General features: G+C 39.9%; 1 protein-coding gene across 1 annotated transcript in view; it reads right to left on the reverse strand.

Annotated features, from left to right (window-relative positions):
• Positions 1 to 2,538: 2,538 nt before the first annotated feature.
• Positions 2,539 to 27,651, reverse strand: part of LOC122810570 — a 945,872-nt gene continuing 920,759 nt past the window's right edge. The window contains exons 28-29 of the mRNA XM_044082150.1: positions 25,959 to 26,095; positions 2,539 to 7,260 (exon numbers count right to left, since the gene is read on the reverse strand). Of these exons, the coding sequence (XP_043938085.1) occupies positions 7,045 to 7,260; positions 25,959 to 26,095 (353 nt within the window). The 3' untranslated portion in view covers positions 2,539 to 7,044. The remainder of the gene's footprint in view (positions 7,261 to 25,958; positions 26,096 to 27,651) is intronic.

Here is a 27,651-nt window from a genome sequence, read left to right on the forward strand (position 1 = left end):
GATCTTAGGGGCTGTACCCGGAGCAATATGCAGATGGATATGACTGTGCTTGCTAAGCAAGTGTCTGAGGCAGGAAAGGCACTGGTCTTCAGTGGTATTTTTGCCATCACCCCGAATGATGTCAAGATAATTGGTTGTAATAGTTGTCTGTGTTGCTGGTGTCATTCTAGGGGGATGCTGTATGTCTCTACTTGGAAAGAGATCAGTGACGAGTCTTTGTGCTTTGCCGGAAATGGCTTACATCTCTCTTATCATGGGTTTTGCATTCTTATTAAAGTCTTTGTTGTTCCCATAGTGCTGTAATATGTCTCTACTCAATGCCAAGATTTTTAACAAAAACAAATGCCCACACTTCAGGCTCTCCTGCAACTTCAGCACTTTCATATCTGTAAAGTAACAGAGGCATCGTTTCAGTGCATTGAAAGCACTTCCTCTTTTTTCTATTTTTTTAACACCTTTATTGAACTATCACTTAGGACATATATACATTTACATAAAAGAAAACAAACCACATTAACATGTTCCTAGTTACAAATGTTATACATCACATATATTATTTTGTATAATTGTCATCAGTCCAAAATTACATAAATTACTTGGTTCATGCCTTCACTCAAACCTCACCCAAAACATTATTCTGCATGTATTATTCCCATAATTTCCATTTTTTCTATGTAATTTACTCCTACCCTTTTTCTAAACATCCCACTTCCAATTCTTTTATCTATGTTACAGTATTCAGTATTTTAAATTCAGCTGGTTTATACTTTGATTTCCACTTGTAGTAATTGTTTTGTTTTTTGAGAGCCACCAGAATAAAATCTAACAAGGCCTTACTATGTCAAGGCAATTCAGATTATGTATCCCAGCTCAAAAAATCATTTTGTCAGTATTTGCTCACCCAAGATTTCTGACAGAGTACCATGTAGGGAATTTTTAAAGTCTGACAACTCATTACACTTCCAAAGCATATGTTCCCAATTAACTCTTTCTTCCTCATCACAACTCCAACATTTGTCATCTACCTGAAGAAAAATTCTTTGGAGTCTGTCTGGGCTATAAAAATACCAATGCAAACATTATGCAAACCCTTCCAAGCAAAAATCCTAAATTTTGTAGACTTTGCTGCATATTTCAGAGTCATACGTATGCCCTCCCATTGTTTCCTTTTGAATTGCTGATCCATTCACTCTTCCCAAACTTTTCTAACTTCCTTTGTTGATTCTTATAATTATCATGCAATATTTTATATTTTATATGCCCTATTAATTATGCTTTTTTAACAGCAACATCTGCTCTAGATTAAAATAAAATCTCTACCAGAGCAGGTCTTTCACTTAGGATGCATGTATCTCTTTCTCTTTGCCTATACTCTGATATCAATCCCTGACAGGGAAGGCAGAGGCTAGCTTGCAGTCCAAGTGTCTTCTTGGCCTCTTCCCATTCTGTTACCTTTTCCTCTCTAGTTATTTGCTTCCAGAACATTGGCCCATATTTGCCAGTTTTCTCAATAAATTCCAGCCCCTCTTATCTATTCTCTGTACCCCTAATTGCAGTTTTTCCTAACAGTAAAATCTCCTTTCTTCATTCTCATGTTGGCTTAATTCTTAGAATACTTTCTGCTACTTTATGAATATGATATTCTATGTGGTTGTTGTTATTCTCCTTAAGGATCTGCATGCAGATTCCCACTCACTTTCTTTCTTGAATTCCCCCCCCTGCTTCATCGCCATTTTTTCCCACTTTGAATTATAGCTTTCTGATTGTGTTATGTATATGAGTCTTAACTGTGTAGCTCTACAATTTCCCTTCAAATCAGGTAATCCTAAACCACCTTGTTCTATTAAGGAAATATGTCTGACCTGTATATAAAACTAAAGGGACTAAAATATTTTCACTAATTCCATCTTGCCATCCGTAAACATAAAAAACAGCTCCCAGTTTCTCAGTTTTTGTATTTTCTTTTTAGTCTTTCCCACATATCTTTACCTGCCATAGCAGAATCCTTTTTAATGCGTACTGCTAAATACATCATTTATCATGTCCCATAAATGTTGGTATTGCTGAATCAATTAATGTGTGGATACATAGTTTACATCATAGCATTTGCTTTATCTTCATTAATTTTATATCCTGAAAAGACTTGAAACTGTCTCAAAATGTTCCACAACACTGAGATGTCCTTTTCTGATTTTATCAGGTACAAAATGTTGTTTGCAAATAAAGCCATCTTCTCTTGATTACCATACTAATTATATCCTTGAATTTCTGAGCTCCTTATTTTCTGTGCCAATGGTTCTAAATATAATGCAACTAACAAAGCGGAAAGGGTATGCACCTGCCTGTTTCCTCTGTTCAGACACAATTGATCATTTATCCTGCTAATTAACCTTACTACCATAATAGGGAATGCAAATACTTCTATTGCTCTACTCAAAAAAAAAAAAACAGCTCCCTCTGTCAAATGCTTTCTCTGCAGCAAGACCCACCAACAACAGTGGCATTTTCTTACACTCTGCTTCCTAACAGATCATCATCGTTCTATTAATGTTGTTAAATCTGTGCTTCACCTCCACAAAACCACTTTTAGCTGTATCTATCTATTATGGCAACACCTTTGCCATCCTTTAAGCTAATATAGACATAAATGCTTTATAACCATGCTTTAAACACTGAAATGTGTCTTAATGAAGCTGGGCCCTATGGGTCATTGTGATGTTTCGGTATTATAGCCGCCACAGCTTTCTTCCAGGATGCACTTGCACTTCCTTTATTCATAAGTATAGAGTTTATCATATCTTCAGGCCTACAGCATTTCTGGGGGAGTATTAATATTTGTCAAGGTTATCATCACCTCACAATAAGTTCCTCAAGACACCACATTTGAACTCAAAGATGTCCAAATCACCATAAACAAGGCTAATTACTACTTCATACTGTTTGTAGAATACCCTGTATGTCCTCTTCTATATATGATAGTGATGTTAACGCATTAATCTGAGCTGAAATCTCCATGAAACTTAACACCTTTCTTCTGAGGGACTTCAATCAATAAACTGGCTGACCTACACTGTCAATGGCCAGCATGCCCACCATCTCCTTGACATTATAAATGCGGACTCTCTTTTATATAACTAAGCATCTTACTAGGGGCCCTGATTTCCTTGATGTAGTCCTCACAAATATGGCCACTCCTTGCACCACTGTATATGTATCACCCTGCCTTGTTAAATTTGACTATAAATAATTGACCTTTTAAAACTGGTGGTATTTCCCCTTCTCAAAAGCAAATCTTCTTCAGTTACTTGATGAGCTAAATAAATTCTGCTATAATCCTCTTACAATGGATCCCGTTGCTAAAGCTGCTGCCTGTGTCTCTGACTATTTACACTCAAATAGTTGTCTTGATATAGTAGCTCCTATCTACACTAAATATAATGAGAAATGTAAAAACAAATTTTTGTGGTGGAATACCTATGTAAATATGTAAAATGTGAAACGTTGTTCTGACTGTACTTTCTGGTGAGTCACAGCATCAGCTACTACCTGGTGAGAGGTTCATCCACACCTCAGGGATGAGTGAAACATCAATTGGATCTTATCATGGTGGTCTGACCAGATGATAGCCTTTCAGTGCCCTGTTACCATCAATGTCTACTATGAATGACGGTCACTATACTTTATAAAGTGTTTTATCTGTGACTCAAGTCATGCCATGACCTCTAGAACTTCCTAGAAGTAATCAGCAGCAGTTTTTATACATACTGTTCTATTCTGCTCTATTTTATTGAGTCAGAATTGAAGAGATCCTGCTTTGTCAAATAAATCTTTGTTTGCAACTTTTTGTGGTTTTTGCTATGGTGTATAATTTTGATTTTATGGTCACTGTTTTTATTACTATACTATGTTTATTTCTGTGATTTATTTTTATATATTTGGTGTTACTGTAGCAGAGCACCACAATTGCAGTGCTAATATCAGTGTTTCTACAAATGAGGCATCTGCTCTTTTAGCATAGCTAAGAAAGTGTTGCATTAGCACATATAATCAAGGGGACGTACCCCACCCCGCAAAACACATCTTTTTCATCTAATTTATTCTGTTTGTATTTCAGCTTTTTGAATTTGACTGCAGTGTCTTCATTTACTGTGGCTTCTATTACATAACATGAATCCATCAACTCCACTAGCAAACCTTAAGCACAGCACAGGTTAAACAGTTCCAGTGGGGGCAATGCACCCACAGCACAAAACCATCAATAGGAAGATGGTGAGGACAAGCACTGTACCAAGAACCACTGCACCACAAAAGGATAGACCGTGGTACTGCATACTGCATAGTAGGTTTACACTATTTTTGACATATGTTTCATATTTATTATTATTTCGGCAATAGAGTTTGCATATTTATAGGCAACAACCGTGGGATATCTTTTTTTTTGTTCTGCATGTTTTATTTGTTGCAGGTCCTATGTCATATAGATTATTACATTATGTCTCATGTAGTTATCAATAACCACCCTATTTTGTAGCAAGAGTTGCCTAACTTATTGTGATGTCAGATATTTCTACTTTTGTAGTTTTTCATTTTTTTATGATTCATATTGTTAGGGGCACTTACAATGCTAGTACAGAAAAAAAATCATCTGTAACAGTAAACCTCCTGGTAATATGGCCACACATGTATATACCTATACACATCTTCAACTCTTTTGTTGTAAATTCAAGTTAGTCATTCTACTAATTCATGCCTTCACTTCCAAGATGTTTATTTGTATACTTTCTTGTCTACCGATTTTCTTTTAGATTTGTAACTATTCAACATAATTTCTCAGCTATTCTTATTACTGCCTTCTCTTTTAACTGTGTTCAATCATTTCCAAAATGTCTTGTTGACTTGCCAGTAAGACAGTGTATAGTGAAGTTAATGCTGTTTTCATATTACTTATTGATTTGTCTTGAATCTCTCGTTCCTGTATTTCTTTTATATTACCTCTTCTTGCTTTATTTATATACTTATGCAAAACTTACAGTTGTTCTTCCTAACCATAATAATTTGTAACCTGCTGTCATCACCTTATTTCTGTCAGTTCTTTTAACTGTTTTTTCCCTACAAGTAGCCTCTCTCAGTTACTGTACTGCAACCACTCTCTTGCTCTTCCTTTATAATTTAATCTTCATGTTACTCTTGTGTGCACTGTCCTCTGTTTGTGATTAATATGACCTTATGGTGTTTAACACACTGACTATCAGCAATGCCTCTATTTTCTTCTTCTTTCATCAACTACCAATATCTGCTACTGTCTTTCTTTTCAGAGGGTGGAATTCATGAACATCATACCTCATGAAGCAGGGTTGGTATGCAGTATCAAAATCCAACATGATTTATAAAGAATGTGACACAAAGACATAAAACCTTGTAGATTGTCCAGTGTGTAGCCACAGTGCTTTGTGCACTGAACACACAAGCAAATGATTCCCAAGATCACACATGATTCAGAGCCAATATACCACCTGAATACAGGCTGGTCCACATTACATAAGTTATGGGACCAGAACCAAATACCTACAGTTGGTGAGGTGCATCTGACCATGTTGATTCCCCATACCTGTTGAATACCTAGCATATAGAGCTAAGTAGCAACATTATGACAGTTAAAAAAACACTGCTTTGTATGGTAGGAAAACCCATGCTGGCAATAGAATCTCTTTGGTGCAGGCAAACTTGCTACCAAAACTATACTGTCCCTACCCCCACACAGTGATACTGATGGATACTGCTCAGCTCCCACCAATGGAAGTTCACTAGATCCACTCATTAACATATTATGGCAATGACCCAAGTCAACTGTCATAATTAATGAATGGGCATTATTTTTGAATCACTGTGTAACATGACATCAAACCACACTGGAGCAGGGAAGTGGGAACAGCATCTGGGTATGGTATGTAATATAAAAGCATACCTTACCCAGGCGTTCCCCGCTGTGTGTGGCTCCACTATCAAGCACACAACAATTCAGTCATCTGAGGGCATAGAAAACAGCAGTGTACTCTGTGTTCTGTTGACCACTTCAAATATATTTCCATTCATTTGGATGTCACCTGTCATTAATATCATCATACATACGAAATGTGGGAATGACAGGTGTCATAATAAGCACTGTGCACAAAATTCATTTACGCAGCTGCACACTATGTTTATGAAATAGCCCTGCCCCTAGCTGCACATTCCAAATGAGCATCATATTTTATGAGTCTCTCTAATTTAATGGATATGTTTTCTTATATTTCACATTGTTTCTTTTTCTTGTACAGTATTTTAATTGCTAATTAAATGAAAACTTGAGCTATGAGTGTTTTCAAAAGCATTTCCCAATCACTGCTGATCAGGAACATAACTCCCCTAAAACCCACCCACAATTACATAAATAAGAGTTCCTGCAGGGGCCATCCCCACCATCCCCCAATCACATATGCTAACTCCACAGTCCCACAGCAGTGGGGAAAGGAAAAACTCTCCAGTAAAGACGGCACACTTGACTTTGAATAATTTTTCTCACTACAGCAATCTACTTTTCTGTCAATTTTTTGGCTCACTTTTTAGAGGCCTCACATGCTCTGGTCTCCTCCCATATCCAAAAGACATGCATATTTGTGAAATGGTGACTCCTTAAACTATCTGTAGGTTTGTGCACAATGTATGATTGTGTGTCCCTTAACCAGGATTTGTTTTTCTGCCTTATTCCCACTGGTTGCCAGGATACGCTCTGACTTCTCTACAACCATGAACAGGGTAAGTGGGTATCAGAAAATTATAAGTAAATTGTTATGATGCACACTTCTCCATCTTCATAAATTTCTGCATCAAAATCACTTTAATGCACTCACTGCTGCTTAGCTATTGTCCCTGTAAGTCAATGTCTTAATGTACTGTAAGTCAATGTCTAAATAAATTAGCATACAGTTTCATTGTCAATACCTTCTACAGTCAGCATAATTTAAAAATAGTAGCAGAACAGTCTATACAATTCCTCCATTTTTTCTAACAGACATTTTTTTGAATCCCACTTTGACCAAATATTTTCTGAATCATTCGATAGTAACGACTTTGGTTCTTCATTAAATCAATGTGTGTTCCTTCTTCAATCACAGATCCATTTTCAATCACAATGATTTTGTTGGCTTTCTCTATGGTCTTCAGTCGATGTGCAATGACAAGGACTGTTTGGTCCTTCATCCTGGACACTGCTTCTACTATCTGTTCAAAATAAAGTACACTTGTCAGGATTAATACCACAAGGTTCTTATCGTAAATGTATTAGTGCATATAGAACTCAATTTCACATGAATTAAAGTAGTTTAATATTCTGAAAAAGTAGTTTGTGAAAACATATTCTAATTGTAATATAAAAGAAATGCTGATTGTCCACTTTTATTAATAAATACAGTGCGTGCTTTAATTAAACTTAATGTAAAGAATAATTATTTTCTGCTATAGTAAATGAAATATGTTGAAGTGATGTATGTGCTATCAGTATGTCATGTTTTCCTTCAGTCTCAGCTTTGTCCAGCAGACCACTGCATGCTAATTTTCTCTCTCATAATTTCTTATTTCCATGACTGAACATTTAACCAATGAAAACAATCAGATACTTCATGGAGCCTTTAAGAAAAGTATACTAATATATGTAACATTAAGAGATGGCTTGGTAAAAGTCCAGAACTGTGAAATGTAAGCTTATATGTAGAGATAGCTTACTAGGTAATCATTTACATGTTTCACTGCTAGTAGATGGCATAATTGTTAAGGTGTTTTCCTTACATATACAAGGTGCAGAGTTTGATTCACAAATGGGGTATTTGGTTAGGCTTAAAATGTCCCACAAGGGCAGTTAGCCGAGTACTAACCTATGAATTTACAAACATCCATCCATGTGCACCAGTCCAATGTTAAGGCCTAACAATTGCTTTGTACCCTATCAGTGGTTCATAGGTGTGTACTAGGCTAATGGCCCTGAAGCCTAAATAAGCCTAGCCCAAGAAGATTCCCTGGCATCATGCCATCCAGAGTTAGTTCCCCGTGCCCCTGTCAAGCAAGGCCACTGAAGTGATCCCTGGGATGAACTTCCTATTGCCCATCCACTCGTCAAGATTTTTCTTAAAGAGGGCCAGTGAAGTGCTCTGCTTGACATGAATGGGAAGTTTGTTCCAGAGTATTGGAAGTCTCTGGGTTAGGAACATGTCCCTCCAGCATGTTCTGCTTAATGTGGTAATGAGGTTTAGGTGACTGGAGCGTGTGGCATGGAGGGATTGGGATTTCTTTAGGTGTAGCATATCTAGCAGCTGTGGGTCAGACATGGCTTTGCAGGTCAAGCAGAGATCGCCTCTAAGTAGGCAATAAGAGACAGAGTATAGCTGGAGTTTTTTGAGTCCGTCCATATACGGCATGTGTCTAAGACCCAAGATCCTCTTAGTGAGGTATTTTGTGGCCTTTCCAGTTGTTGTAGGTGTCTAGTGAGGTACATACCAAATGAGGCATTGTATTCTATAACAGGTCTAATGAGGGATGAGTCGAGAGGGATTATGACCTCTTTCTTCCTGGATAAGAAACCTTTTGTAATGAGATGTGCCACATAGAAGGACTTTCTGACTACAGTGACAATGTCATTATCAAAGGAGAGGTTGCTGTCAGCCTTTGTCCCCAGGTCTCTTATCACACTTTTGGTGATTAGTGGACTACCGCCTATGTAGTAGTTCATGGGCACCAAATTTTTCCCAATAGGAATGACAATCCACTTTTTGGCATTGAGCTTAAGGCCATGGTTCTGACACCAGTCACTAGTGTCAGTGAGGCCTTTCTGTAGAATGTCTACATCAGTTGGAGAATCAATAATGGCTCCCAGTTTGCAATCATCTGTGAACTTGGTCAGCCAGAGTCCCTTTGTGTTGGCTTGAACTTTAGAGAAGTAGATGTCACACAGGAGAGGATCTAGGACCGATCCCTGTGGGACACCACTTGTAACTGGTCAGTAGTCAGATTTGGAGTCCGCTACTTTCACAGTGTGGGTTCTATCAGTGAGCCAGTTGGCAACCCATCTTATGACATAGGGGTTTATGCCTAGTTTAGTGAGTCTATCTATGATTCCTGAGTAAGGTATGGTGTAGAAGGCCTTGGTAAGATCTAGGTAGGAGACGCAAAGAAGTCTATCATGTTGAGCAGGCATGATCTACATTTCACAAACCCAAACTGCATGAGGTCCAGAGTTTGGAGATTCCCTATGTCCTTATTTATATGGTCCATGATGATGTGCTTCATAGACTCATCAGGCTAATGGGGCGGTAGTTCCCAGGGTCTGTAATCGCTCTCCCTTTGTGAAGTGGGATGACCATAGCAGTGTGCCGTTTGGTAGAAACAAAGCCTGAAATGAGGCTGTGATTGAACAGGGTACTCAGGTGTGGTGCCAGTTCACTTTGTAGTTCATGTAGAACACAGCCAGGGATAATATCAGGTCCCATGGAAGCTGTATTCTTGGCTTTGGACAGTGCGTTTTTTACCTGTGTAGCCATGATAATAGGGACTTGGCATTTCTCAGGTATTATTATAGGCTCTTTAGGGGGTGAAAGGAGGGTAAAGTTCGCACTGAACCTGTCGGCCAACATATTGGCAATATCAGTTGGTTCTGTATATGTACTGCCATTGTGCTGCAACTCAGAGCAGATCTGAGTATTGCCATGTAGATTTTTGATATAACTATAGAATGCCTTGTAGTTGTCTTTAGAATCTATGGCAATTTTGTTTTTGTAGCTAACTTTAGAGGATGATGATGATGGATCTCAGTTTTTTGCTGAGGCTGACAAGGGAGTTTTTCCAGTCTTGGGACTTCACCCTTTTCTGCAACAGTTTTTTCCTTCTGTTGTAGAGTTTGTTTATGGTGGGGGAACCACCAGATTGGCTTCCTTTTTTTGGAGGAGAGCGTCTTGGTTCTGTTTGGTATGGCCCATTCCATGCACTTGTGTATGTGCTCATACAGTGCATTGGTGTATGATTCAGTTATGCACCTATCTTCCATTTGCATGGGTGTCGTGAAGTTAGCCACCTCTGTTTTTAGAAGTCCAAAATTGGCTTTGGAGAAGTTTTTTATGGTGGTTTTCTTTGAGAGGGGGCGAGTGGGATGTGGATATCCATGGTGATTAGCTTGTGGTCAGATCTGACCAGGGAGGAGTAGATTACTGGTGTAGAGCAACAGTTGCCCATGTTAGTAATGACCAGGTCAAGGATGTTTCTACCCCTGATGGGGTAAGAATGAGTTGGTCCAGGGCATTGGAATTAATGAATTCCAGAAAACGTTGTGCAAGTGTGTTGGTACATGAGTAATTTTCCCACTTAATGGAGGGGTAGTTAAAGTCTCCCAGTATAAGGGTATTGGGTTGTACCCTAATATTTTCCAGTGTATTTAGGAATGTGGAGTGGGAGTCTTGGGACATGGTGGGGGATCTATAGCAGGCTACAACCTGGATTGCAATTTTACCCAATGCTAGTTGTACCTGAAGTATCTCTGATGTGTTATGTTGGGCTACTAGTCTGGAGGTGTGCATATCCTTTATAAATATGGAGACACCACCGCCTTTAGTGCTTCGGTCCAGGTTTACGGGACGAAAGGTGTGGTATGAATTATAGCCTGGTAGTGCTGAGGTGAAAGACATTGCTGAATACTTACCTCTATAACTGCCTCTGCATTTCCACCATTCTGATATCTGTATCACTGTGCTAAACCTGAATACTGGCAGAAAATGGACAAGAGGTGTGCATGTTATTACAAAGCAATTTTTTGGCCTTTTGAGAATCATGATTTAATTCTGTAATTCATGTCTTGTATTTATTGAGAGAATGGGACTATAGTAAGACAGTTTTGATGACGTTCCTGATTGTAATTAGTGGAACAAAAGTGCTTAACTGAGTTTTAAACATATTTGAAATTGGATTTTATGCCTATGGATTAAGGTTTTTAATTTACTAAAGCAGTTGGTTTACTTCTCCAAGTGTCCGATATCTGTTTTAGCTTGAGCATCGTAACAGGTGGATTGTTTTTATCCTTACTCATTCTCTATGACTGGAAGCATTCAAAAATATAATTCTTAAAGGATTCACGACAGATAAATAGGATCTGGTGTCACCATTAAACTTATGGATACTGCCCACAGTGAAGTTACTGTGCAATGTCACCACTGTTTCTAGTCTAGTTATTAATATAAAATGTAAATTCAAAAATAAACTACCAGTTACTCACGATATTTGAATGATAACATTATGATGTGATATACTCAGCAACAAAGAATAGTAGACGGCAAGTCAACAAATACAAATTATTTTCCAGTGCATGTTCATGGCTGACTTAGGGTCCTCAAAAGTAAAGATTATGAGGACCCTAACATATAATTGCAAGTGAACAGAAAAATACTGTGTGTTTGGGAAACAATTATTATTTCATGCAACATATCACATCATTCTTAACATGTTTATGATCAGTGGTGTACTCTAGTATGGACAGAAATGCAAAACGCCCCTGTTGGTCATCCACTGGGCTGATTTGGACTCTGTTAAGACACATTTCTGTTTCTTTTCTACATTTTCAGGCTCCGAAGTAGTGTTTCCAGGAACCCCAAGATACAGTTGGAGTCCTTAGAAAGTCATCATTCATATCAAACAATGGCCACCAATTCCCTTTATTTGGGAGTCCCCTCCTGCCCCTTCAAAGCACACTAAGGAGAACCAAGGTTGACACCTTTCAGTGGTCATTGCACAGAAACCCCATGCAATTGCAAAACCTCTTTTTAATAACCTTGGCAACTGTTTTTTAAAGGAAGGAGTGTCGACTTAGGCAGAACCTGAAGATAGCAGATTCAAAAAAACACGAGACAGCAGTAGATGTCATTTACCAAAACACTGGTTAGAAGTGCAAAGGTTGAAGATATTTAACTTTTTTCATCCCAGCGAGATAACAACAATGCAGGAATGACAGAACATCTAGAGCACCTTTCTTCTTCTTGCTTTGAGTTAGAGTGAGAACATTATATGTTACAAGTATAATGAAAAGGATAGAATATATATCTCATGAATTATATATACAAGTCCTGTAGATATAAAATATTTATACATTGTGCTTACTAACCACGTATAATAAAGACGTTAGTCGGCATCCTAATGTTAAAGTGCCAGGCACAAGTTCCTATACTTTTTGCCTTATGCTTAACCCTGGAAAGTACAGTTTTTCTTGCCCCAGATGTCAGGTGCCCCCAAATAGGTAGGCAATACATATTGCTAATAACACATACATGTAAAATATGAAATAGTACCTTTAGCTACAAGCAAATACACCACATAGGTTGTAAAGGGTAGCGAGGTATAGATAAGTCCCAGCTAAGAAAGTGGGGTTGGAGGGAGGGTAACCTGGACTGCAGCAGTGTATACACTCGAACAACTACATTTATGGTAGGTACAAAACTGTATGCTGTAGTCATTACACTTGGGTTGAATCCCAAAGCTGAGGTTGGGTGGCTGGGTCTATATAGGATTAGGAGTGGCTATGAGGCCCTGCAGAACTGCGGTGGCAAAGCCAGCTCTGGATTTGGAGTATAGAGGTAAGTGGTAATGTTTGGTAAAGGTGTGCACTGAACTCCAAGTTGCAGATTCCAAAATATCCTTGGTTGGTACTCCTCTAAGAAAGGCTGCTGAGGTGGCTGTCGACCTGGTAGAATGAGGCCTAATGTTACTAGGCACAGTTTTTCCATGTTGTGTGTAGCAGAAACGGATACAGTGTCCTATCCACTTTGAAATGGTCTGTTTTGAAATAGCCTTTCCCTATGATCCTGCAGCATATGATACAAACAGTTGCTCAGTTTTTCTGAGAGCTTTTATTTTGTCCAAGAAGAAACGTAACTGCCTGTGTATGTCCAATGAATGAAGAAGCCTCTCCCCTTTATTCTGGGGATTTGGATAAAAAGTGGGCAAGTGAATGGTTTGGTTAAGAGCCACACTGGATACCACCTTTGGCATAAAGGTAAGGTTTGTTCTTAAGGAAACCCGGTTTTGATGAAAAATGATGAAAGGTTCCACTGCCATTAGTGCCTGTAACTCTGAGACTCTTCGTGCTGAAGTTATTGCCATCAGCAGAGTAGTTTTCCATGACAAAAATTTAAATTCTGCTGAAATGGCTGGCTCAAAAGGTGGTAGAGTAAGTTTTTCCAAAACAAAGTTGAGGTCCCAAGTTGGTGTTGGTGCTCTCCGGGGCGGTCTTATGTTTTTAGCCCCTCTGAGGTATTGCTTTAGTAATGGGTGTGAAAAAATAGGAGGATCCGTGTTGTAATGAGCTGAAATGGCTGAGGCGTGGATCTTAACAGATGAAAAGGAAAGGCCTTTGTCCAGCATCTAAGTTAAGTATTGTAATATCTGAGGAATATTTGGGACAAGAGGGTCAAGGCCTTGAACCTGGTTCCAGGTGCAGAATCTTTTCCATTTTTCTGAATAAGATTTCCTGGTGCTGGGCCACCTGGCCTCCAAAATGACATCCATAACAGCTTTAGAGAGGGGTGTTGACTGTTTGATTACGTAATCTGCCATGCAGCCAGATTTAAGGTTTTGAGCTGGCTGTGCAGGATCTGATTGTTTTGCTGAGTCAGAAGATGAGGTATTTGAGGTAAAATCCATGCTGGGCCTTTAGCCATGTTCCTTAATATTGGATACCAGTGCTGGCGTGGCCAGTCCGGAGCAATGAGGATCATTTGTGGCCTCTCTAGTCTGGCTTTTAGGAGTACCTTTGCAAGGAGAGGCAGTGGTGGGAAGGCATTGACTTTTAGTGTTTTCCAAGTGAATGATAGAGCGTCCATTTTCCATGCTTGTGTGTGGTAAGTCCTTGTGCAGAATTTTTGTAGTTGGTAGTTCAGAGGGGAGGCAAAGAGATCTATGTCTGGGCTCCCCCATTTCTGAGTTATCATACTGAATACTTGTGGATTTAATTTCCACTCGTGAGGATCCATGATGTTTCTGGTTAAGTCGTCTGCCAGTGCATTTTTCTTTCCTGGCAGGAATTGTGCTTACAGATGAACTTGATAGGTCACTGCTGTATTCCACAAAGTCATTGCTTGTCTGCATAGGGGGTAGGAATGTGTGCCCCCTTGCTTGTTTATGTACCACATTACTGTGGTGTTGTCCATCTTTAATAGCAATTGCCCTGGCTGTAGAAGGTCCTTGAAAACTGTCAGGGCATTTTGTACAGCTAGCATCTCTTTTTGATTGATGTGGAGATGCATTTGGTCTGTGGTCCACTTGCCCTGGATACATTGTCCTGCCATGTGTGCTCCCCAGGCGTAATCCGATGCATCTGTTGTTACTGTCTGCCTGGCTGTGGGTAAGGTAAAAGGCTGTCCCTTGTTGAGGTGACATGCCTGTGCCCACCATTGAAACTCCTGTTGAAGGTAGAGGATGAGTTGTATCATTGCTTCCAAACTGTGGCTGTGCTGAGTCCATACACTTTTCAGATACCATTGTAACTTTCTCATATGCAGTCTGGCATATGGAATTAGTAGTATGCAAGATGCCATGAATCCCAAGGCCTGCAGAATTTTTCTTGCAGGGAGTTGGGTTTTTGTTGCCATCAATTGAAAGTACTGAGTCAGTTGTCGTTGTTTGTCTGGCATGAGATAAGCCATCTGGGCCATTGTATTTAAGCTGGCACCCAGGAATATTATCTCTTGTGAGGGCACTAGTTTTGACTTCTTTTCGTTTACTGTGTACCCTAGGCAAATTAGCAAACTTTTTACAAATGTCAGATGCTGCAGAAGAATGTGCTTGCTTTCTGCTTGAATAAGGCAGTCATCCAAGTATGGGTATATTTGAATACCCTTTTGTCTGCAAAAAGCAATTATTGGTGCCAGGCATTTTGTGAAAACCCTGGGCACAGTAGATAAGCCAAAGGGCAGTGCAGAGAATTGGTAATGCGTTGAACCTGCTACAAATCTGAGGTATCTTCTGCAATTTTGTCTGATTGGGACATGTAGGTATGCCTCCTTTAGGTCCAATGTTACAAGCCAAGCCTTCTTGCCCAACATGGGAAGTAGCTGCTGTAGTGTCAACAATTTGAATTTGGGAACATCCAGGTAAGTATTTAGAGAACAAAGATCCAGAATGGGCCTCCAGGCTTTGTCCTTTTGGGGGACCAGAAAGAGTCTTGAGTAAAATCCTTGTCCTTGCTCCTGTGTTGGTACCTTTTGAATAGCTCTCATGTCCATGAGTGCTGTAATTTGTTTTTGAGCCTCTGCCCATTGATTTGGTGGAAGGTTTGGCATTCCTTTTAGCCTTGGCAAAGTGTGAAAGTGGTACCTGTAACCTTGAGATACAATATTTAGAACCCATTTGTCTTGGGTGATCATATGCCAATTGTGTGCAAAAAGTGCTAGTTTTCTTCCCAAGGGAGATGCCAAGAGAGAAGTGCTTGGCAGCTGGAGGGGGAAGTCATTGGGACTGTTTCCTATAAGGTTGTGGCCTGTCTTCCCCTCCTTTCTGGGTTGATGTACCCCATTGTCGAGGCTTGTAAGAACCTTGTGGCTGACCACTGCCTCTTGGATGTCTGTATCTGCCCCTCTGAGGTCTGTCTGTAGTTGGAAAGGACTAATTTTTTGTTGGCCAATTTCTGCTAAAACGAGGGGCTGAACCTGTAAGAAATCCTTCACCGTTTGCATAGATTTTGCCTTATCCTCCACTTTCTTTAACATCTCTTCTGCCTTTACTCCAAATAAAACATCCTGCTGCAAAGGTGCATCCAATAATTTAGCTTTAACATGATCAGGAAAACTTTGTTCTTTTAACCAAGTATGCCTACGAATGACAGATCCTGTAACTGCTGCTCTACAGGAGGCCTCTAATGAATCAAATCCACATTGCAAAGTATGTTTGCCCACTTGTTCTGCTGCATGCAATAAATCCTGCATTTCCTTATAGTCAGGAAGATCTGAATTTGGAAGCATTTTTTGTTTTAACTGAGACATTAAGTATTGCTGATATTTCAGCATGTGAAACTGGCAATTTAAGGCTCTCATTGCTAAAGTTGCAGAAGTGTATACTTTCTTTCCCCATCTGCCTAATGCTCTAGAATCCCGGATTTTTAGCTGTAGAGACCTTAACCCCTTTGGGACCCTGGGAAATAGTTTCTGGGTCAGCAACAGGGCTTTTGTACAGAAATTTGTGAGAGTCAGGGACTCTGTAGTATCTGTCTGCTTTGACTGGAGCTGGAGGTAAAGAATCAGGATTTAAACTAGATTCAGAGTACACATCATCCACAATGTCTAACACTGGCGGAATAGCAAGGGGTCTGTGTTGAGGCAATAAAAGGAACTCTCGGAGCCTTTTCTTGGATTCTGAGTAATCCTGGCCCTCCCAGTGGAAATGCTCCCTCATAGTATGTAAAATTTCCCCAAAAGAGTAGTCCTCTGGAGGAGAGGCTGAAGGGATTGATTCTTCAGCATCAGAATCCTCATATGGGGGTAAACAGTATCCTTGATCTGCTGAGGAATCCGAGGAAATGGAAACCTGGTCAGATGAGTCATAGTCTGCATCCTGTCTAGACCTTTTATCAGGAGGGGGATGGGAACCCCTGATCAGAGTAATTAAGTCTTCGGCCATTTTGAGCATCTGTTTCTTAGGCATGGGGCCTGTCCTGGTGAATGCTGTATTTGCGTCTTTATTTTTAAAGGGGTTTTAGACTTAGCATAGGATTTGATGGTTAGTACAGTAGGTCTGAATACACCCTCTGCAGCTGAGGGCTGTTCAGCTGCTCCGGATCCCGCTGAAGGTATAGTCTCGGTAGGGCCTAAATCTTGAGTATCCAGAGGCCCAGCCATCTCCATGTGGGAGTCGGAGGCAGCCTGTGGTTCTAAAGCAGCGGTCGTAAGGGGCTGCAAAAGTGCCTCGCTGAAAACCGGAGAACCGGTGACTGGCCTAGAAGAGGCCTCGTCGTCAGGTTTGGGCCTCGGATGCCTGTCCTTGTCTTTGCGCTTTTTGTGTATCCTGGTCGTCGGTTGTTCCAACGGCATGGCATAATTGAATTTTCTGCCAAAATAATGTCGGGCAAAATCAAACCGACGTTTAATCGTGCGCTTGTTAAACCTAGCACAAAACCGACAACCAGTGACGTCGTGGTCTGGGCCTAGGCATGGAATACAGTAAGAATGAAAATCCTTATGAGGTATTTGCTTCCCACAAGAAATACAATTATTAACTTTTACTGACATCGGTCTGAGGCAAGAAAAAGTTTCCCCAACAGGGTACTTAGCTTTATAGAAGACTTCGGTTCTGAAATTCGAATTGAAAATCTCAGGAGTCGCCCGACCGGCACTTGCGAACTGCTTCTGCTTCGGGCACCGCGCAGCAAGAAAGACTGAAGAAAATGGCATCGGCTGCATCTTATATACCCCTGGCACTCTGACGTCAGGGAAGAAGCAACTGACGCTGGACCAAGACTTTGGAACTCTGGCCGACTGCGGGACTGCCTGATGGCAGATAACCCAAGTGTAATGAATGCAGCAATGTAACACGATGAACATCCATAGATTTTTGCAGTTTAGTAAAGTACAGCAAATAAACACATGGAAAGCACTATGCGTACTATAAGAAGTCATAATAAAATTATGCCTTACTGTTGCTGTACACCAGCTATAGCATTCTCCTGTGCTGCAGATATCCCACTCTCAGTTCAAAACAAGTAAAAGCATCTTGACTGGAGCTGGCTGCAACCATATCTCTCTCTCTCTCTGTCTATACATTACTTCTTAACTTGTAAGTGGTCTGGTCTGTAGACCATTTTCAGTTATGATTTATGCCATGAGGGTGAGGGTAAACAAAAAATACTTAGACAATTTTTAATGCAATTAATCAGTCAGTCAGTATGTTCTTAGGAGATGTGAGGATAGTGAAGTACTCAGAGAAAACTCACAGACATGGAGAGAACATGTGAGCTCCACAAAGGCAGTTACTATCCCTGGAACTGTGAAGCATAGATCTTACAAGTCAGCCACCATAATGCCATTATTATGACAAAACAGCTCGTCAGAGTGTTCCTGGCAGCAGTGCAGCTCCTGACTTGAGTCTACTTCATATGGTCAAAAGACCCTTATGACTGAATCCGAGAAGATTGAATCTTGGAACATCGAACCAGCCCCTACTCTGGAAGCTGGTATTTTTGGGGTCAGGTGATTGCCGTTTTCCAAATGTGGAGCAGTAATGAAGTTAGTATATATAATAGGGAAGACCCCCACCCCACCCTGCAAAAAACACATTCATGATGCCAGCTTCCAGAGGAGAAGCCAGTTTGACATTCTGAGATCTGATCTTCTCAGATTCCATCAAACGGTTTCTCGATCTTATGAAGTCGATCTCCTGACTTACCTAGGCCATGTTGTCCTTTGTTTATAACTGTTATTGCTACAAAGAGAAGCCTAATGCACCACAGGGTGCTTTGCTTTTGCTTCTGTTTTTCAGTGTCTCCACCAAGCTACTCCACCTTAAACTTCCTGTAAGTAGCTGATAGGTCCATGCATGCAGGACATGTGCCTTGTACATACTCAACTCCAAACCAGGAGCATGCAGATTAATTACATAAAGCAGCTCAGATCGTGAATCACATCCAGATTCGAAGATTACATATTACATAATCTAGCAATCTGACAATGCAGTTACATAAACCAAGCTTGGTTTACCAGTTGTACTAGTATATTACAATACTTCACAAAAAAAGATGCTTTATTTAAATTTATTTGGGCAGAGGTATACATTAGAGCTCATAACACATACAGCAGTGCTATACTGTACAAAGTAAGCTTCTTCCTGAGTGCAGGGGGTTGGGTATATTGTATAGCCTTCTATTTTAAGAAGGATGTTATGTTTGTAGAGGTTGCCAGGGTAGTATTTTAAACCTGAGAATGTCATCTCAAGATCTGTGTAACCACAGCAACAAAAGAATAAACGGGTTTGTTAAATATAATGAATTTATTGTCTTCTTTTTCTTTCGACTGCTCCCGTTAGGGGTCGCCACAGCAGATCATCTGTTTCCATTTCTTCCTGTCCTCTGCATCTTGCTCTGTCACACCAACCACCTGCATGTCCTCTCTCACCACATCCATAAACCTTATCTTAGGCCTTCCTCTTTTCCTTTACCTGGCAGCTCAATCCTTAGCATCCTCTTCAAATATATGCAGCATCCCTCCTCAGCACATGTCCAAACCAACGCAATCTCACCTCTCTGGCTTTGTTTCCAAACCATCCAACCTAAGCTAACCCTCTAATATACTCATTTCTAATCCTGTCCATCCTCATCATACCCACTGCAAATCTTAACATCTTTAACTCTGCCACCTTCAGCTCTGACTCCTGTCTTTTTGTCAGTGCCACCGTCTTCATCCCATATAACATAGCTTGTCTCACTACCATCTTATAGACCTTCCCCCTCACTCTTAATGGTACCAGTCAAAGCGATCCTGACACTCTTCTCCACCCACTCCACCCTGCCTGCACTCTCTTCTTCACCTCTCTTCCACACTCACCATTATTCTGAACTGTTGATCCCAAGTATTTAAACTCATCCACCTTTGTCAACTCTACTGCCTGCATCCTCACCATTCCTCTGTCCTCCCTCTCATTCACACATATATATTCTTAGTCCTGCTGACCTTCATTCCTCTCCTCTCTAAGGCATATCTCCACCTCTCCAGGGTCTCTTCTACCTGTTCCCTACTCTCATTACAAATCACAATGTCATCCGCAAACATCATAGTCCACGGGGACTTCTGTCTGATCTCATCTTTCAACCTGTCCATCACCACTGCAAATAAGAAAGGGCTCAGAGATGTTCTTTAATGTAATCCCACCTCCACCTTGAACGCATCCGTCACTCCTACAGCAGACCTCAACATTGTCACACTGCCCTCGTACATATCCTTTACCACTTACATACATACTTCTTTGCTCCTCCAGACTTCCTCATACAATACCACAACCCCTCTCTAGGTACCCTATCATATGCTTTCTCTAAGTCCACAAGGACACAATGCAACTCCTGATCTTCTCTGTACTTCTCCATCAACACCCTCAGAGCAAACATCACATCTGTAGTGCTCTTTACTGGCATGGAATCATACTGCGGCTGACTAATCATCACCTCCCTTCTTAACCTAGCTTCCACTACTCTTTCCCATAACTTCATGCTGTGGCTGATCAATTTTATCCATCTGTAGTTACTACAGCTCTGCACATCACCCTTATTCTTAAAAATTGGTACCAATACACTTCTTCTCAACTCCTCAGGTATCCTCTCACTTTCCAAGATTCTGTTAAACAATCTGGTTAAAAAAACACTGTCATCACTCCTAAATACCCCCATCCTTCCACAGGTATGTCATCTGGACCAACAGCCTTTCCATTCTTCATCCTCTTCATAGCTGTCCTTACTTCCTCCTTGCTAATCCATTGCACTTCCTGACTCACTATCCCCACATCATCCACCCTTCTCTCTCTCATTCTCTTCATTCATCAGCCCCTCAAAGTACTCTTTCCATCTGCTTAATACACTCTCCTCGCTTGTGAGTACGTTTCCCTCATTATCCTTTATCACCCTAGCCTGCTGCACATCTTTCCCAGCTCGGTCCCTCTGTCTAGCCAATCAGGCCCTTTTCTCCCTCCTTAGTGTCCAACCTTTCATACAACTCACCACACGTCTTATCCTTAGCCTTCACCACCTCTCTCTTCACCATACGCCTCATCTCCTTGTACTCATGTCTACTTTCTTCATCTCTATGACAATCCCACCTCTTCTTTGCCAACCTCTTTCTTTGTATACTCTGTTGTACTTCCTCATTCCACCACCAGGTCTCCTTGACCTTCTTCCTCTGCCCAGATGTCACACTAAGCATCTTTCTAGCTGTCTCCCTTACCACCTCTGCTACGGCTGCCCGGCTATCTGGTAGTTCTTCACTGTCACCCAGCGCCTGTTTTAAGTCTTCCCTGGACTCCACCTTACAGTTATCCTTTTTCAACTTCCACCATTTGATGCTTGGTGCTGCTGTCACTCTCCTCCTTTTCTTTTTGATCGCCAACATCATCCGACAGACCATCATCCTGTGCTGCCCAACTACACTTTCCCCGGTCACCACTTTACAGTCTCCAATCTCCTTCAGACTGGCCCTCCTGCATAGGATATAACCCACCTGTGTGCGTCTCCTCCACTCTTGTATGTCACCCTGTGCTCCTTCCCCTTCTTAAAATATGTATTCACCACAGCCATGTCTATCCTTTTCGCAAAATCCACTACCATCTGACCATCTGCATTCCTTTCCTTAACACCATACCTACCCATCACTTCCTCATCCTCTGTGTTCTCTTCACCAAACACCAGTCTCTCACCCTTGGGTACGCTCACACCACTTCATCTAACTCGCTATAAAATTTTTCTTTCTCATCCATCACACACCCAGCTTGCAGAGCATATGCATTAACAACATTCATCGTCACACCATCAATTTCCAGCTTCATAAATATCACTCAATCCGAAACTCCAATCCATTAGCACAAAATGCAAAATCCCTAGAGATGCTTTTTTTCCATCATGCAGTCTTGCAGGAAGAAATATGGACATGGGAATGAAAGAGAGATTTGATATAGTGCAATATTTATGCAAAGGTGAAAGCCAAACTAATCAACATAAAGAAGGCAACCCCAAAGATATTCGAAGAGAAATATGGGCAAAGGTATTCAGACATGGAAAATTTCACATTAAAAAATAACATCACAAAGAGGGAATGTAGAAAAGAAGATTAGTAAAGTAGTAGTTAAAAAATAGAAGTTGAAGTTATGGAGTGCCTGTGAAGTGAAGGATTTGATGTAGAAGGTCTAACACAGGTTACATCACAGCATGATGGAGCAAGTCCCCAAAGTAAGGAGAAACAGGAAGATCAGGAGACATCTGAAGAAGAAATATGGACATGGGAAAGAAAAAGAGATTTAATATGGTGTAACAGCTATACAAAGGAGAAAGCAAAACTAATCAATATAAATAGAGCAGCACTAAAGATATTTGAAGAGAAATACAGGCAAAGGAATCCAGACATGGAAAACTTTACAATAAAAAAAATAAGAAGACAAAGAGGAAAAGCAGAAAAGGAGATCAGTAACGGAGGAGTTAAAGAAATAGAAACTGAGGTCATGAAGTACCTCCAAAGTGAAGGATTCAGTGTAGACAATCTAATTCACAAAGCACTATAACAGGACAGATCAATGGCACTCCAAATTAAGGGGAAACCAGTGGAATGGGAAGCAATTGGTCAGGTGTCACCCAAAATTAGTATAAACATCCACTTGAAGCTGGACAGCAAGAGAAGGAACAGGAAACTGCAGAAACTCTGACAAAGTTGATGTTGAGGAGTGATAGGCCAGGGAGTTCTCACATGGCAGAACAACGGATGGCCCAGGATGAAATTGAAGAGAATGTGCCACAGAAAGATGTAATAGAACTTTCTATAGAATGCCCACAGGAAATGGACAACAAAAATGTGCCCTCAGTCTAGAAGAAACTGAGCTAAGAGAAGAATTGCTTGACTTAATAGAGCTAGATAGACATATTAAGATCAATGAAGGAAATAGACTGCAAAAGGTCAATAAAACCCAAAAACTCAGAAGTTTGATAAAACGAACACAGTAATTAGGACTGTCCATAGAGATTCATGCGATATAACAGAAGTAAACAGGGCATATTACTGTGCAGCTAAATTAATAACAGATAAAATTCTACCACAAGAACACAGGGTAGTGAAGGAGAGAAAGGGGAGAAATCGAATACCATCATGGAAGTATTGAAAAGAGAAAACTATAAGGCAACTAAGGCAAGAAGTGTTACTATTAGAAGAGTATAGAAAAGGGAACAGATCAACAAAAATACTTAGAAAAATAGATGTGATAAAAGCAATGTGCAGTATTAGAACAGTTCAGGATCTATCATGCACTATCGCAAGTAATAAACTAAAGATTTCAGCACAGGCGGAAAAACTAAGAAGATACGTGGACAGACATAAAGGAAAAGTACAAAATAAGCAATTTAATGATGACCCAAAAAAGTTTTATAGACAACTGAAAAATTAGGTAAAAGGCACTGACAGACCACCAAAAAAAGAAGAAATAGATACATTTTTGAGAAGTATCTATGAAGATCCTGTGGAACATAAAGATATTAAATGGATAGAAGAAGTAAAAGAGAGAATAAGAAGTTTAAAGGTACAGGATATGAAATGAGATGAAGTAACAACCAGAGAGATTGAAACAAAGTTAAGAAAAGCCTCTAATTGGAAATCCCCAGGCCCAGATGCAGTACCTAACTTCTGGTTAAAAGTATTAACATCTTTGCACAAAGATTTAGCCATGAGTAAGAATTATTTATATGTGCACCCCGAACAGACACCAACCTGGGTAACAACAGGAAAAACAATGCTCCTACTTAAGAGTGAACCTGCAAGCTACCTTAAAAATTATAGACCAATAACTTGCCTTTCGATGACATATAAATGATACACTGGAATTGATGCCGACAGAGTTTATAGTCATTTAGAAGAAAACTCAATTATGGCAACAGATCAAAAGGGCAATAAAAGAAAGTCATACGGAACAAAGGATCATTTGTTGTTAAATAAAGTCATAGTGGAGAACTGTAAAAAGGGGAAGAATCTAAGTATGGCCTGGATTGACTACAAAAAAGCATTTGATAGTATCCCACATTCATGGATAAAAGAGTGCTTAAAAATGTATAAGATACACCCTACACAGTTCAATTACATTACAGTGACCATGAAACAGTGGCAGACCACTTTGCAATTAAGCCATGATAAAGGACAACTTATTATTCCAGGGATAAAAATCCAAAGAGGGATATTCAAGGGTGATTCTCTGTCACTGCTGCTATTCTGCCTTGCCATTAATCCATCTACTTAACAGCTTAGGTCATGGATATAATTTGGCTCCTAGAAAACAACAAAGTGCAAAGACTTCTCATCTTCTCTTTGTAGATTATTTGAAACTGTGCAGCTCATCAGATGAGGAACTGAAAGCACAACTGCAAGTTGTCAAAACTTTGTCAGATGATATAAGAATGTAATTTGGTCTTGATAAATTTGAAAAAGCTACCTTTAAAGCAGGAAAACTGCAGCACCAAGAAAACATCAGTTTGGAACAAGAATGTGATATAAAAGAATTTGACCAAGAGGGAGTGTATAAATATTTGGGAATTGATGAAGGATCAACAATAAAACATGAATAAATGTGAATAAAACTTAGTAAGGAGTACTTCAGAAGACTTAAATTAATCCTGAAAGCAGCTCTGACATCTAGGAACAAAATCCAAGTCATAAACCAATTTGCTCTTCTTGTCCTAACTTACAGTTTTGGAGTGATTGACTAACCCCAAAACATGCTGGATAGATTAGATAGGAAAACAAGAAGGATGCTTCATGCTCACCAAATGATTTATAAAAATCAGTGTATACCAAGATTATATATTCCCTGTTCTGAAGGAGGGATGGGCCTCCTTGAAATTGATTACGTGTATAGATCTGCAATCGTGGGACTCCACACATATCTGATGACCTCACAAGACCAAAACGCAGTGAAAGTTTTAAAACATGAAGAGAATACATCTAAGATGACTTCCCTGCTTAGGCTAGCAGAAGTATATCAAGCAGGAATGGAAATCAAACCACAAGTAGATAAAATCAGGCAGAAACTGAATGTGCCAAAAAACAAAAGAAAGAATATAAGGTGAAGGGACCAGATGAGAAGGCAAGAAATGTGGAAAAAGCATAAAGATAGTTGCAAGTATAGAAAACAAGTGGTTAAGGAGAGGTGAATTCAAACCAAAAGATGAAAGGTTAATATCGGCGGCCCAAGATAGTGGGCAACATACACATTGGTTTACAGAGTCCATTGAACATGTGGAAGAAACAGACAAATGTAGGTTTTGTAAAACAGAATTGGAAACAGTTGAACACCTCGTTGCTGGTTGTGACATACTAATGGCAGAAGAACTGTATACTGAAAGGCATAATAATGTGGCGAGACTGGTGCACTGGGTATTGTGCAAACATTATGGTACTGAAGTGGCTGAAAAACACTGGAAATAGGAGCCACAAAGCATCATAGAAAATGCTGAAGTCTAAATCACATGGGTTCACCCATTACTAACAGTTCAAAAGACAGGTGCTAGAAAACAAGATATAGTTGTCCAGGAAAAGAAGACAAAAGTAGCATTGATCATTGAAATCACCACACCTAGTGTCTACAGTGTCCTGTGTACAGAGAGACATGAAATCATAAAATATCAGGATTTGTAAGCAGAAATGACAGTAATGTGGAAGAAAGATACCCAGATAGTTCCAATATAGTAGGAGCAATGGGTCTTATAAAAAAAGAGCCTACAATCCTATTTAAATATGCTACCAATACATGTAACACAGTACAAATTGCAGAAGGAGTCATTACTGGGCACATTGTGGGTGCTACGAAGAACACTTTTGGCTGACATCAAAGAGTGAAACAATACTAATTTCATGAATCTTAATCGTACTTTGACTTAGGAATGGGGTCCATTCCCGTCATGGTATTAGAAACCCAAAAGATTTGGAGAAATTAAAAAAATGGAGAAGACTGCTATAGTGTCACTCATGTATATTATGTATGTTATCTGTCTGGTGCACAATGTTTTATTACTTTACTTCTGTATTTTGAAGAATAGCAACTTTCTGCTATAAGTCTAAAAAAGTTTTAGAGCACAATTTAAAAATGCATATCAAAAATATATTTTAACATTACTAATCCACATAATGATAATAATTATAATAATAATAATAATAATAATAATAATAGAAAATATATACCAACTGTTCGCTTTCTGGATCTAAACAACTGGTTGCTTCATCCAGCACCAGGATTTGTGGGTTACGTATAAGAGCTCGAGCAATCGCTATTCTCTGCTTCTGTCCTGCTGACAACTGTCCCCCTTTTTCTCCAACATCTATAATGGAAGAATTAACGTAAGAAGTCATTTTGTACAACCAATCCATTTAAATATATTTGTTATATAATCATTTTAAAGAAAAACTGACATTTGTCTCCATTCCAGGTCTCATGAATTTTAACATTTTCAAAGACTTATATGACTAAAAAACTAGTCCATTAATTTACCATGTTATCCACTAGCATAGCACTGCTATCGTTATAAGAAACTCCTATCAAACAAATCCAGATAACCCTTATATATATGTATATATATATATATATATATATATATACACACATACTCTAAAAATACTTGATTCATTTTACTAGTAACATAATTTTAATATAACACACTTCTTTCATCTTATCCTATATACCAAAATCTACATACATAATGAACTATTAACTAAAGCCTACATACATAATATACTGTTGACCAAAACCTACATATATAATAAACTGTAAACCATAGTACAATAAATGTGTGTGACCCTCCATACACAGTAATTCTCTCATATCAGGAACATACAATGTTATAAAAAAGGTTGTGCCCACAAAGTACAGTTTTGTACCTACCATAAATGTAGATTATGGTATGATAAGATATAATCAAATATCTGATAAGAGTAATCAAATCCTCAGCCATTTTGAGCATCTGTTTTTTAGGCATGGGGCCTTGAAAGGGGGTCTGAGGTCCCTGTTTTTTGGTTTTCATGGCTGCTTTAGATTTTGTGAAAGCTTTAATAGAGAAGGAGGAAGGCCTGAAGACACCTTGAGAAATGGCAGGCCTGTCTAAACTCTGAGTTTCCCCGCCAAGAGTGGCGTCGGTATGTGTAGTAGGAATGGGGACCGAGGAGCCTGCGACCTCGGGTACTGAAGACACTGGTAATGTAGTGTCATCGGTACTCAGGGGCTGCGTAGGCGCCTCGCTGAGAACCGGAGAACCGATAGTCGGCCTTAGTGTGGTGTCAGTAGAAGTCGCGGACCTCGTATGTCGGTCCTTATCTTTGTGTCTTTTACTCAAAACTGGAGTCGGAGTATCCGACGACATAATATAATTACATTTTTTACCAAAATAGTGAAGGGCGAACTCTGCCCGATGCTTAACAGTGCGTTTGTTGAATCCAGCACAAAATGGCAGGCCGAGACGTCGTGGTCTGGGCCTAAGCAAAGTATACAGAAAGAGTGGAAATCCTTATGCGGTATTTGCTTCCCACATGAAATGCAATTATTAACTTTGTCTGACATCGGTCTGAGGCAAGAAAAGTTTCCCCAATGGGGTACTTAGCTTTCAAGAAGACTTCGGCTGAAATATTTTCATAAATCTCAGGAGCTGGCCGACCGGCACTTGCGAACTGCTTCTGCTTCGGGCACCGCGCGGCAAGAAAGACTGAAGAAGATGGTGTCGGCTGCCTCTTTTATACCCCTGCCGCACTGACGTCAGGGAAGAAGCGACGACAACCGACGCCGGACCTAGACTTTGGAATTTGGCCGACCGAGGACCCGCCTGATGGCAGGATAACCCATCTGTAATGACTGCAGCTGTATGCACGATGAACATCCACTCCTACA

Source organism: Protopterus annectens, chromosome 9.part0 (genome assembly GCF_019279795.1).
Source record: "Protopterus annectens isolate FY-2018-M chromosome 9.part0, PAN1.0, whole genome shotgun sequence".
NCBI lineage: Eukaryota > Metazoa > Chordata > Ceratodontiformes > Protopteridae > Protopterus > Protopterus annectens.